This window comes from Nycticebus coucang, chromosome 4, assembly GCF_027406575.1.
Source record: "Nycticebus coucang isolate mNycCou1 chromosome 4, mNycCou1.pri, whole genome shotgun sequence".
NCBI classification, from domain to species: Eukaryota; Metazoa; Chordata; class Mammalia; order Primates; family Lorisidae; genus Nycticebus; species Nycticebus coucang.
Window position 1 is genome coordinate 105,422,260 of NC_069783.1, and position 12,892 is coordinate 105,435,151.

The following is a 12,892-nucleotide window of genomic DNA, read 5'->3' on the forward strand; positions in this document are numbered from 1 at the left end:
CAACTCCCGAGAAAGCCTCCTCACTGTAGAGGCTGCCATGGCCCATGCTCACCACCCTGTATACAGGGGTGGCTGTCCCATCCATGGCCTTGCTGCCATGCTGACCTGGTCAGTCAGAGCTACTAGAGCAGCAGAACTACTTACTGTGTGTGTGTGCGTGAGGGTGTGTGTGTCTGTATTCAGCCATACCTTTATGTAAAGTTTGATTCATTCTGAGAAATGGTTCACACGACTGTGGGGCTGGGTGGCCAGCAGGGGAGACCCCAGTGGGATTTCTGCACTGCAGTCTGGAGGCAGAGTTCCCCCTTTTCTGCAAGGACTATCTCTACTCTTGCAAGGCCTTCCGCTGGTTAGAAGAGGCCCCTGTGCCACAAAGGGCATCTGGCTGTGCAGAAAGTCCACTGACCACAGGTGTGGTTCACGTTCACAGATGCCACCCAGCCACCTTGGTGTTGAGGAAATAACAGGGCACCATCGCCCAGCCAAACTGACACAAACAGCAATGTTTTCCTCACCTGTATGGACAGTGTCAATGAGACCTGCTGCAGGGGACTGTGGCTATGAGGTGATAGTTGCCACCAGGACCCTGGGCACAGCACCTTCCTCAATGGCTGAGGTAGATGATGGTGTGGTCTTTAGGATAGAGAGGAGGCTGCATGTGGCTGAGTAGGGTGGGGCAGCTGAGAGGACTGTTGCTGCCTCAGCTTTATTCTCAGGCTACAAAAGCAATACCTTCTCAGCACTAACATGCAAATATCACAGATGTGAGCAAGGAAATAAAAGATCAGCTGACCATATGACCACTTGTAACAGTCTCCGTATAGTATTGCAGATTTGTGTGCATGATTTTTTTAATTCTTATTTTTACAAAAATAAGCACATTTGTCTAAAATAGAAGCATGGGCAGCACCTGTGGCTCAGTGAGTAGGGCGCCGACCCTATAAACCAAGGGTGGTGAGTTCGAACCCAGCCCCGGCCGAACTGCAACAAAAAACAGCCAGGCGTTGTGGCAGGGGCCTGTGGTCCCAGCTACTCGGGAGGCTGAGGCAAGAGAAGCACCTAAGCCCAAGAGCTGGAGGTTGCTGTGAGCTGTGTGTGACGCCAGGATACTCTACCGAGGGCAACAAAGTGAAACTGTCTCTAAAAAAAAAAAAAAAAAATAGAAGCATGCTATTTTTGTGAAGTGACATGCCCAATTTGTATTCCTAATCGCTGGAGATAGAGATGAGCAGGCAGCGGGCTATCTCCTTATGGTAGGGGGCCCTCCTTGGTGCATCCTGACTAGCTGGGAGGGGATGAAGGATGGTAACTCAGAGGGCCTGGCCTGGTGAAGGTTGAGGAGGGTGGTGGGGTCACCCGTGAGGGATGCTGAGAAGCCAAGAGCTCCAGGCACTGATGCCGCTGCTCTGCTGGAGGCCTAGCCCCCAGAAGGGCCTTGGGAAGAGCTGGGGCAGCCAATGTGGGGTCAGAGAGCTCTGAACTTCCTCCCTCCTGGATGGCCAGCACGGACAATGGGACAAGCTGGTTCTCACCCCAAATGTAATTTGGAGTTGGTAGGGCAGCTCTGAGGTACATTAGGCCTAGGTTCCTGGGAAGGACTAGAACCCCTTACTGGGTGACTAGGGTCAGGGAAGTTTGAGAGCTGCACCCCAGCCAGCTGTGGCAGGCCCTGGCTCTGCCAGACAGAAGGTGACAGCATCTCCAATGAGGGGGCCCCCACGTGCCTCGTGGCAGGGAGGTCGTGCAGCAAAATGCAATGAACTCAAGAGTCCAGGAAGCTGCCCCATAAAAATGATGGAGAGACACGTTCATCGTCGCCCTGCAGAGGAGAGGCAAAGCCACGTGCCCGGTAATTGTTTTCCGCTCTCCACACATTCCGAGGGACATGCTGGCTTTTTAATAGCAGGGGCACGCCAGGAAAATGTCACTTTGATCACTGTGGTGGCAGGAAAAATGGGGCAAGTGAAAAAGAGAGATGACAGCTTCCCTCTGAGGAAAAGCCCAGCTCTGCACAGACACAGGGCCCTCCCTGCACTCAAGAGGGCAAAGGCCTGATCCCAGCACACAGGTGCTCACAAGCACTTGTAACGGTTCACAGTCTGGGGGCGGCTGCAGCAAGGAGCAGCCTTTCCAAATCTCACCCTGTTTCCAGTGCAAGAGCCACTCATGGGCACTGTCCTGACAAGTGATTAATTCAGAAATCTGGGGAGGGCCAGATCTTGCTCGTAGGACAGAAGACACTGCCACTGTGGAATCCACCTTTCAGAAGTCTGAAAGGATGTGAGAGAAGTTGGGGAGCGGTGTGCAGGGTCTGCCCTGCTCCCCGAGCTCCTTCCCTCTGAGCCCCACACCTGAGCCGTGCCTGCAGCTTGCTGTTTCTGTTTGGGTGACAATTTACCAAACCGATTGAGGTAATTATAGTTAAGAGACAGTGTGGGTGTGACTACATGTGTGACTCCTCTCAGTGACACCTCCACGGCTCCCAGTGAGGAGCAGCTTCAGGGACTCAGTGCTTGGTTAGTGCTCCCTGCCCAACTCAAACCAGCTGTGTGATCTTGGGAAGTCAGTTGACCTCTCTGTGCCTCAGTTATATTTTCATCTGTATTGGGGTTAATCCCATGCCCTGAGACAGGACTGTTGGGGCTTCTTCCCATCCAGCCACCACCCTCCTGGTCCAGCTCTGTTGGCTGCAGGGCTGCATGGGGGAGGGCCTTGGTGGACCAGGACCACAAGGAAGGAGCAACTCCCTACACTAGGGCATGACCTGCTAAACACATGGTTTGTGTTCTCTGGTGATGGTGTCAGGAGGAGACCCCCCACAGCAGTCCTCCTTAGCTGTGACCTGGCTCTCTGAAAGCAGAGACTGGGTACAGGGAGGAAGCCCCATTCTTTCCAAAACAAGGGACTTGGCCTCTGCAGTGGGTCCACCCAGAACTTGTGAGCGTGACCTTCTCTGGGAAAAAGGGTTTTGGCAAGTATAACTGAGGCTGGATCCTGAGATGACAGCCCCCTGGATTAGGGTGCTCAAAATCCAATGATGAGTGTCCTTATGAAAGATTGGCAGAGGCAGACACTGGGGTTCTGGTCCCTGCTCTGCCCTGTGCAGTGGGTGTAGCCTCTCAGACCCTCGGTACCCTTTTCCGTAAAGCAGAGGGAACAGTGCTGGCAGTTCCTGTTCTTTCCTGAGTTGTGGTGGGGGATGCATGAGATGAGGTTGGTACGGGGCCTGCCCTGTGCCTTGCACACTCATGGCTCCCCACGATGTTTAAATTGGTGGCTTAGGGGTGACAGTCTATCAAAGGCAGAGCTTGAGCCAAGCTGCCTGGACACTTCCTTCACAGTGAAACCAACCTGGTGGTCAAGTGAAGCCTTTTCCCAATGGGACATGAGGGTGCAACAGAGTGTTAGTTGGCGCTCTGCAGAAAAAGCCCAACAGACTGCAGATAGCTGTGGATGACAGGACTCGGCTCATGTAGGCTGAGGACCCCCAGATCCACAGAGCTGTGGGTTCCTGGCAGGAGAGGATCCATGACCCGGCTCAGAGGCCACAGGGCAGAGACACAGACACTCCTTACTCAGCCTTTCTGTCCTAGTCAAGCGAGGCCCACCCACACTGCAGGGGAGCCTTTGCTCAGCCCACAGAGTCGAGTCCAACGTCAGCCTTACCTCATAGACACACCCGGGACAGTGATCAAACAGTCCGCAGCCCGAGCCCAGGCCAGCTGGCACATAAGATAAGCCATGACAGTGAGGGCAGCATAGGGTGAGACAGGAGGGAATGGAATGGGATAATCTTAAACTTCAGGCCTAGAGGCGGAGTATTGTCTGGTGATGCCACAGAAATAAGCATTATTAAAGGGATCACAGTGTAAAACATATTCACTATGAGTGGAGGTTTAAACAGTTAGGGACCTTGGGGGTTTGGCCTCTGCAGGGCCGAAGCCTGGAGCTAGGTTTTCTGTTTAGCACGGGAGCATGGGTCTATTTGGGGTGCTGGAAGCTGGCTTTGCAAGCTGCTGGCTGGGGGCTGGGGAAGTGGCCCGAGGGGACTCTTCTGCTCAGAACAAGCTCTGGCAAGGTGGGGACCACAGACAGGAGAAATAATTAAGTGATGGATGAGTGTAATAAAAAAATCCCACAATCATGTAACATGCAAAAGAAATCAAATTTGGTTTAGAAAATCCCAAAGAGGAAGCAGCATGTGTCCAGGCTTTTTTTGACACACCCACCTTCCCTGAAAACAAGCCAAGGGAGGTGGCCAAGCCCCAGGGCCCTCCTGGCCACTGGCAGGGCAGGTGCCTGGGGACTCAGATGGGGCCTTCACTGGGGTATCACTCAGGGCCCCTCTGTCGGGAAGATCTGGGGAGTGGGGCCACTGACTGGGCCCCTGGTGCCTGGCCACAGCCCTGCACTCTCTCCTGCAGGTGTGGCAGTGTGGAGGCAGCATGGAGGTGCTGCCCTGCTCTCGTGTGGCACACATCGAGCGCACCAAGAAGCCCTATAACAATGACATTGACTACTATGCGAAGCGCAATGCACTGCGGGCGGCTGAGGTGTGGATGGATGACTTCAAGTCCCACGTGTACATGGCCTGGAACATTCCTATGACCGTAAGCCAGGTGCTGGGGGAGGGAGGTGAGGAGTGGATGGGCAGCACAGGGGCCCATTTGGGAAAGGGCTGTACTCACACCCAGCCCTTCTGCGTGGATATTTCTTCTGAGCCTAGAGTGGTGTCCCATGATTAGAAGGCAGGGAGGGTGAGCCCTGGCCCCCACCTTGGGACACCATCATGCATGTAGCCACCTCAGGCACGGGCTGGCTCATAAACTGTCATCAGATATCTAGCCGGCAGCACATGGCCCTCTGCCAGGCCTCAGCTCTGCTCTCCCCGAATAAGGCCTGGGTAGCTGCCACAGTCCAGAGGACTGATTCTCAAAGTGGGAACCCTGGCCAACAACATCGGAGACAGTCAGCATCACCCAAGAGCTGGTGGGAATGTAGATCCCAGGCCCAGCCCAGCTGGGAGTTGGGAACTCCAGGTAGGTCCGGCCACCTGTGTGGTCCTTGACCTCCGGACTCACTAGCATTTGAGAACCACCATCCTGCACAGATTCTGTTAACTTTAGTCAGTATCTGGGGAAAGAATCTGCCAATTGGACTTGGGACGTCCAGGGATCCAGCTGCAGCAGGGCCACGGGAGGCTCACATACCTGCAGTGTCCATATTGTCCGCAGCCAGGGCCCACCCTGGTCTTCTGGAGGGAGGAAGCCTCCGGTCTTATGACCAAGCAGAAGGGGTCACAGGACTCAGCAGTGTTATCACACTCATGGTCACAGTTTACTTCAGTGAAAGGTCACAGATGGAGACCAGCAGAGGGAGCCAGGGCAGATGGGCAGGACCAGAGAGACCAGGTGTGAGCTCCCGGCTGCTCCCTCCCAGGGGTCATGGGGTGTGATGACACAGGCCAGGTATTGCCAACCAGGGACAACACACTGGGCTTTGCTGTGTAGGGTTTGTGTTGGACATGGTCTTGTGGACATGGCTGACCTCAGGCTCCAATCCTGTAGAGGCCAAGCCCCCCATAAATCTCACTACAGCATAACTCTGGCTATGGCCAGGGCCAGGCAAACAGGAGGTTCCAGGGGCTGGAGGGAGCCAGATCTTTATGTGCAGGGAGTGGATGGGCCAGGTCTGCATGCACCACCAGGACCTTCTATGCAGGCTGGGGCTGATCCCCAGCTGCCTTGGGCCTCCTATGAGTTCTGAGCAGACAGCAGGCCACATGGAGATGAGGCCCCAGTAGCACCTCAAGCCCCTGCAGGGGGGATGTCTTGGGTGGAGGGAGGGGAGTACATTCCTCACGGCAGGGACCTAAGTCATGGGGCAGGGGGCACTTACATGCCCTCCTGCCTGCTCTGGCCCTGCAGAACCCAGGAGTGGACTTTGGGGATGTGTCTGAGAGGCTGGCCCTGCGCCAGAGGCTGAAGTGCCGCAGCTTCAGGTGGTACCTGGAGAACGTGTACCCCGAGATGAGGATCTACAACAACACCCTCACGTACGGAGAGGTACTGCCTCTGCCCACCCGGGCTTTCACCCTGCACCCGATGCCCCACTCCTCACCTGTGCACACATGCAGGTTCACAGACCCCCAGACCCCCATGTTCCCAGTGAATGAGCCCATGTGAACACACATACTTGCATACAAGTAGATACAGAGATAGATGTGTACACACGCCAACATGTTCACACAGACGTGCCTATGCCCTGTACATACAGCTGCCCGTGGCCTCCCCTTAGGCCACAGGACCACCCTTAGATGATCGGGGTTTCTCCTGTCACTTGGGGTTGCAGGTGAGAAACAGCAAAGCCAGTGGCTACTGCTTGGACCAGGGAGCAGAAGACGATGACCGAGCCATCCTCTACCCCTGCCATGGGATGTCCTCACAGGTAGGAGTGATGGCTGCCACATAGCAGGCAGGAAGTGACACAGAGGCAGGGCATGTGGTAGGCCTGTGAGGTCTAATGATACTGCAGCTGAGCTCAGGGGTTTAGAGCAGCTGGAGGCCTTCCCTGCACCCCCACAGCAGCATAACAGGGTGAACTAAGAGCAAGGCCTTGGGGGTCAGAAGGGCCACGGGAAAACCACTTAGTATCCTGCACCTCATTACCCATAATCCACTGGGATGATGATGGTTCTCAAGGCTGTTATGTGGATTCAAGTGGAAAATGTGGGTAAAGCACTGCCACCGTCTAGACATAATGTAGGAAGTATTCTATTGTTGCTGTTACAATAGTGTCCCATTAACTGGGAACCCACCAAGTGGTTTTCAGGCCTGGCTCTACCTCAGAACCTCCTGGCAAGCTGAGCTCAGACCCTTGGCCCCTGGTGGCTGAGGTGGTTCTGAGGCACTGACCCCATAAAGAGACTGATGGCTTTAACCACAGTCTGCTGGTCTGAATTCTCATCCACTGGTACCGACCGTGCTTCTCTTCAATGTATCAGACGTCATTTAAATTAAGCCCAGACCTCTGCCTTCCCCTCTCTGCAGTTGAACCTCGAGGGTGCCGCCTCCAGCATCTGGGTGGAAAAGGTGTCCACACGGCTAATTGTAGACTGCAGGGGCCGGCCTTGTGGCCTTGTAACAGCAAAGCTGAGGATGCAGCTGCCCTCCCCTGCTGCCTGCATTTGCAGTCTTGTTAGCAGACCCTGGACTGATGCTCAGATAGTTTTTCAGTTTTTCATCATAACGGCCTCTGATTAAGAGAGCAAAATGGAATCACCTGTCAGTTTTTCATCATAATGGCCTCTGATTAAAAGAGCAAAATGGAATCACCTGTCAAGATGCAAATGGCTTCCTTGAAAAAATCTCATTTGCTGGACCTGTCAACATGCATGAGGATGCCTCTCTGTGTGCCACCATTTTCTTATAGACCCAGGGCAAGGGGCCCTGTGCAAGACAAGATGGCCAGGGTACACCACATGGGAGAAAAGCCCAGTCTTTCTGCATGTCAGCTGGCCCACAGCAGAGCTGGGCTGGCCTGGGGGATCTGAGCAGCTGAGTGGGGTGAGGGTTTTCCAATGACCCTGCATCCATGCCCATGGTGAGCCCTCTGCCTCAAGAGGATACTGGGTAGCCAGCAGGAAGAGGCCTTTCCTGCTGCTGGAAACAGGGTGATAGATGGGTGGCAGCTGGGGGAAGGAGGACAGGGGACAGCTGGTGTGACTGAGCCACCCCAGAGAGGTCAGATACACCAATGTCCTCATCTGAGCAGGACATAGCCCATCAGTGGCTTCCTCTTTGCACACTGACTTGAGTCTTCCTGGTCATTGACAACTCCAAGGTTCCCTCTGGGGTTTTCAAAACACCAGAGGCTAGAGAAGATATGTCCCAATATAGGACAGAGGGCCACTCCCTGGGTCCTGTCTTAAACAGTAGGAGCTTACTGTCTCGCAGTTCTGAAGGTTGAGTCTGAGTTGGTCTGGCTCTCCAGGTAAGAGCTCAAGCCTTGGTACCAAGCGCCAAGTCCTACAAATAGCACGACCACCTGCCCCCAGGCTGAACAGCCCCAACCTACAGCAGCCTTATTTTTCTCACCAATTTGCAATTTGGGTAGGGCTGGCCCAGCAGGACCAACTGTCTCTGCTCCTCTCAGCAACAGCTGGGCCACCTGACTGGGGCTTGAGGGTCCATTTCTCAGCGTCTGTCAAGATGTGTGTTGTCAACTGGAGCTTGGGGCAGGCAAGCTGTGTGCTGTCACCTCCCAGCATGGTGGCTGCATTCCCAGAGCACAGGAGCACTGTGGCCATTTATGGCCCAGCCTCAGAGGTCCTTTGCCTCCATGTTCATGCACTCCCTGAAACATTTGAGGATGGAGAAGCTAGGGTCACCCCTTGATGGGGGGTATCCGGAGTTGCATTGATGCAGGGACTCATAGAGTGGGAGAACCTTGTAGGTTCCTTTCCAGGAGGACTGTGTGGGGAAAACAGTCTTCCATGATGTATTCAGGCTTTGTGTGTACACATGGGGAAAGAGAGGCTGAGAGCAAGGCCTTTTATGCCCAAGAAGACAATGTGTGTTACTGTCATAAGCTCCCACTTAGAGATGAGGGGAGCGAGGCTCAGTGGGGTGAAGTGACTTGACCACGGTCTGCCAGCTAGGAAGTAGCAGGAAGGTCAGTTTTGCTTTCCATGTTGAAAGTACAGTCACCACTGTGCTGGGACACATGGATACCAATGTGATATGGTGTCTTGCTATGAAAACCAACACGAGCCAGGACCCTGGGGCTGCCTTCATCTGGAAATAGATGTTTTCTTGTGGTTTGAGGCCAACTGAGGCTGACCTGGGGCCCATGTAACATTCTTCTTCTGGGTTCACACCTGAGGCTGCCGTGTCCTCCACCTGCACAGGGCAGGCTCTGAGTAAGGTCCCAGGAAATAAGAGTCCAAGGCAGAGACATTTGAGAGATGTCCCTCAAGGTGGAAGACTCCAATACAGCCACTCAAGAGGCCGCTGTTTACAGTGGGTCTGAGGCAGCTGCATGGCCTGTCTGTGCCCCTTAGTGCTCACCAGAGCCACTGGGGAGACCTGGCAGGTGCATGGGCCGAGGCCTCTCATGGCTCTTGCTGTCCTGTCCTCAGCTGGTGCGGTACAGTGCTGATGGCCTTCTGCAGCTGGGCCCCCTGGGCTCCACAGCCTTCCTGCCTGACTCCAAGTGTCTGGTGGACGATGGCAGGGGCCGTACACCCACCCTGAAGAAGTGTGAGGATGTGGCCCGACCAACACAGCGGCTGTGGAACTTCACCCAGGTCAGCAGGATACTGAGGGCCCCAGGGCCAGCCTGACAACATGGGGGGGGAGGGGACTTAGGGCAGGGGGCAGAGCCCTGGGTTAGTTGCCCCTTCATGAACCCCGATGCTCAGAGAGATTAGGTGACTGTCCTGGGGTCACACAGCTAAAGATAGGCCAACCTAGTCAGTTGGTCACAGCCCTGCAGACCCCTCCGCCAGCCTTGACCACCAAGGCTCCCAGACCCCAGGTGAGAGGGAGGAAGATGGAAGCTGTTGGTGGGACACGCCTTGAAACTTACTTCCAGCCAAGTGAGAGAGCTGGAAACCCTCAGAGCCCTGCTGAAAAGAGCCCCCAACTCCCTGTGGCGCCCAGACCCAGCCACCAAATCTCTGTGACCCCAGACCCAGTCCCACAACTCCCCGTGCCCCCAGACCCAGTCTCCCAACTCCCTATGCCTCCCAGACCCAGTCCCAACTCCCTGTGTCCCCCCCAGACCCAGTCCCCCAACTCCTTGTGCTCCCAATCATAGCCCCCGACTCCCTGTGCCCCCCAGACCCACCTCTCTGACTCTCTGTGCCCCTCTGGACCCAGACCCCTGACTCCCTGAGGACTCATAGACCCAGGCCACCTGACTCCCTGAGGGCCTCCGCCCCAAGCTGAAGCTCCCAGAGTGGACAGCCCCACCTGACCCGTGTCCACCTTGGCTGAGCTTCTGGGCTTTGAGCCCTCCATCCCCACATGCGGGGCAGCGCCCATACTCAGTGGGTAGGGTGCCGGCCATATACACCCGGGCCGATGGGTTCGAACCCCAGCCTAAGTCGGCTAAAACAACAATGACAACTGCAACAACACCACCAAAAAAAATAGTTGGGCATTGTGGCAGGCACCTGTAGTTCCAGCTACTTGGGAGGCTGAGGGAAGAGAATTGCTTAAGTCCAAGAGTTTGGAGGTTACTGTGAGCTATGATGCCATAACACTCTACCCAGGACAACAGCTTGAGACTCTGTCTCAAAAAAAAAAAAAAATCCCCACATGCCCTCTGGAGTCAGTGGGTCTGGCCCCCATCCAGTTGAGGCCACAGTGCCTCTCATCCCTTCAGCTGGGCGTCTACCTTCACGTGTGTCTCCTGAGCTTACCTGCCTCATCCAGCCCCTGCCTGAGTCCTTCACACTGGACAGGGGTGGGGTGCTCCTAAAGCCCTGCAAGTGACCGCACAGGCAGGGTCCTTACGACAACAGGGACTTGCCCTCTCAAGGCCTGGAGTCAGCAGGGCCAGGCCCCTCTGATGCTCTGGGAGGTGCCTCCTGCCTCTTCTGGCCTCTGAAGTCCCCTGGCCTCTGGCCACATCTCCCACCCATCATCCTTGAGTCCATCTCCAAATCTCCATCATCTTATAAAGATGCGAGTGTTGGGCCAGGGCCAGCTGATGCCAGCCTGGCTTCATCTTCACTGATCACATTTGGAAAGATCCTATTTCCAAATAAGACCATGGTGACCAGTTCTGGGGCTATGGTCTTGAGGCTTGATGGATTTTTGGGAAACCTTTCTGCTAAGGGGACCCCGCTATGTAAAGCTCTTTGATGGTCTGCCCCACATGAAGAACCAAATCCCACCACTGACCAGTTTCACCAACTCACCCACCTGGGGTGTCTTCCAGGAGTCAGCTCCTGCCCTCTCCACCCCCGCCCAAGCTCATGCCTCTCTCAGACCTGGGGACCCGCACAGATCTGGATCATTGTCCACTGTGGACAGAGCCCGTGACAAATCAATGTAGGATAGTCAGGGCTGTGCCTGCCCTCAGAAGTGGGTTCCAGGGCTTCAGTTGCAGGAGCAGCTGCTTGGAGACAGTGGGGATCAAAGGACCTCCAGGTCTGGCTGGGGCAGAGCCAGTGAGAGACCCGGCAGGGTGGAGACCAGGGGAGGATGGGAGACTTGGGTGGGTCCCAAGCCTTTCAGGGGGCAGGGACACACCACAACCAACTTGGGGCCTGGGATTGCCCCACATCTGGGGGTTACCTCTACGGGAAGGGGTTGCCTGGGCTCTCAACATGACTCAGTTTCCCATGCTCCTCAGAGTGGCCCCATTGTGAGCCGAGACACGGGCCGGTGCCTCGAGGTGGAAATGTCCAAAGACGCCAACTTCGGGCTGCGGCTGGTGGTGCAGAGATGCTCGGGACAGAAGTGGATGATCAGAAACTGGATCAAACACGGGCGGCACTGACTGCTCCCATCCCCATCCTTGGCCCTCACTCAAAGCAGATCCTTGTGGACCGAGCCCACTGGGCTGGGGGCCGGGCTGGCACCCTTTATTCCCCCACCCCAGAACCCAGAGCACCTGGGCGGTGCCCTGTGTGTCTCGAGATGGGGCTCTGTGGCCCAGGACAGCAGAGGCCCGGTGGTCAGGGCACCAGCCACCTTCCTGCACAGGTGGCTCTGCCAGAAGGAGGATGTCTGAGGACAACAGACACCGACTCTGAAATACGTGCCTTTTCTCCAGTATGTCCTGTCCAGGCTTCTGGATGGCCACGTCTTCTGCATGTGCTACAGCCCCCGTACACACCCCCACGTGGGGCCCACCCTGTCCATGAGGCCAAGCCCAGTACCTCCTGTCAGCAGAGCCCCCATCCTCCCAGCAGAGCCTTGGCCTCCCCTAACCTGGCCTCCCTGCTGGCCACTCAGCCTCTCTGATCATAACCTAAGTCAGACGTACAAAGGCAGCCTTCGTGGGCTGGTGTGGGGGATGAGGACACACCATAGGCATGTTGGTAAGACAGACTCCGGCCACATCAATAGACACCAAATAAAGAGCAGATCCAACAACAGAGACACTCGTGTTTGTCTTCCGAGGTGCTAAGCCAGCAGATGTGGGGCCAGGCCCTGATCTGCTGTCTGGCCCAGGGTTCCAGGCACTTTCTCTATTATTGCTCTGCTGTCCTCCATGGCAGGAGTCAGCAACCCGTGACCCTGGCCCCTCACCTATTTCTATAAATAAAGTTTTATTGGCACACAGCCAAGCCCACTTGCCTGTATTGTGTAAAGCTGCTGTTCTGGGGCTGCAGGTGCAGGGCTCGAATGTGCTGTGTGGCTTCCAGAACTGCAGATATTTACTCTCTGGCATTTTAAGAAATTGTGTGCCAACCCCTGCCTGGGAGGTGTCCTGTTCCCCTGGTCCAGGAGGGTGACCTTACCATGTCCTGGCCACCAGGTTGGGGGCAGTGGCCCAGGTGCTGTCCACATCACTCCTGCTTTTGCCTGCTGGGTCAGAATATAATGTCATGGCCACTGAGTTGCAAAGGAGGCTGAGAATCATGGTTTTTCACTGGGCAGCTGTGTGTCCAACTAAAATCCAGAGTTTCTGTTAAAAGGAAGGAGAGTAGAAGGCATTGGTCAAAACTGACCCTCTGTGCCTCTGCAGGACATTGTTCTTTAGAGGTTCTGTTCTTGGTCACTGATACTTACGGCTACTAACCACCCGCCATGGCCCCAACCTGAGTTTCCTGAGAGACCCTGGGCATCCTAACTCAGCCTGGGTTGGGGAGGCTGCTGGCCTTGGCCCCCTGTGGAGACCTTGCCAAAAACCAAGGTCCAGGTATGACCATACT

At 55.4% G+C, this 12,892-nt stretch overlaps 1 protein-coding gene across 2 annotated transcripts in view; it reads left to right on the plus strand.

Annotated features, from left to right (window-relative positions):
* The window catches only part of GALNT9 (polypeptide N-acetylgalactosaminyltransferase 9), an 89,222-nt gene extending 76,951 nt beyond the window's left edge, over window positions 1-12,271 (plus strand). The window contains exons 7-11 of one of the 2 annotated variants that reach the window (XM_053588214.1): window positions 4,425-4,610; window positions 5,928-6,065; window positions 6,352-6,447; window positions 9,140-9,307; window positions 11,365-12,271. In XM_053588214.1, coding sequence (XP_053444189.1) covers window positions 4,425-4,610; window positions 5,928-6,065; window positions 6,352-6,447; window positions 9,140-9,307; window positions 11,365-11,511 — 735 coding nt within the window. In that variant the 3' untranslated portion in view covers window positions 11,512-12,271. Of the gene's footprint in view, window positions 1-4,424; window positions 4,611-5,927; window positions 6,066-6,351; window positions 6,448-7,049; window positions 7,330-9,139; window positions 9,308-11,364 lie in introns of those variants that run through there. The other variant, XM_053588215.1, reaches the window with a different exon arrangement.
* Window positions 12,272-12,892: the final 621 nt, after the last annotated feature.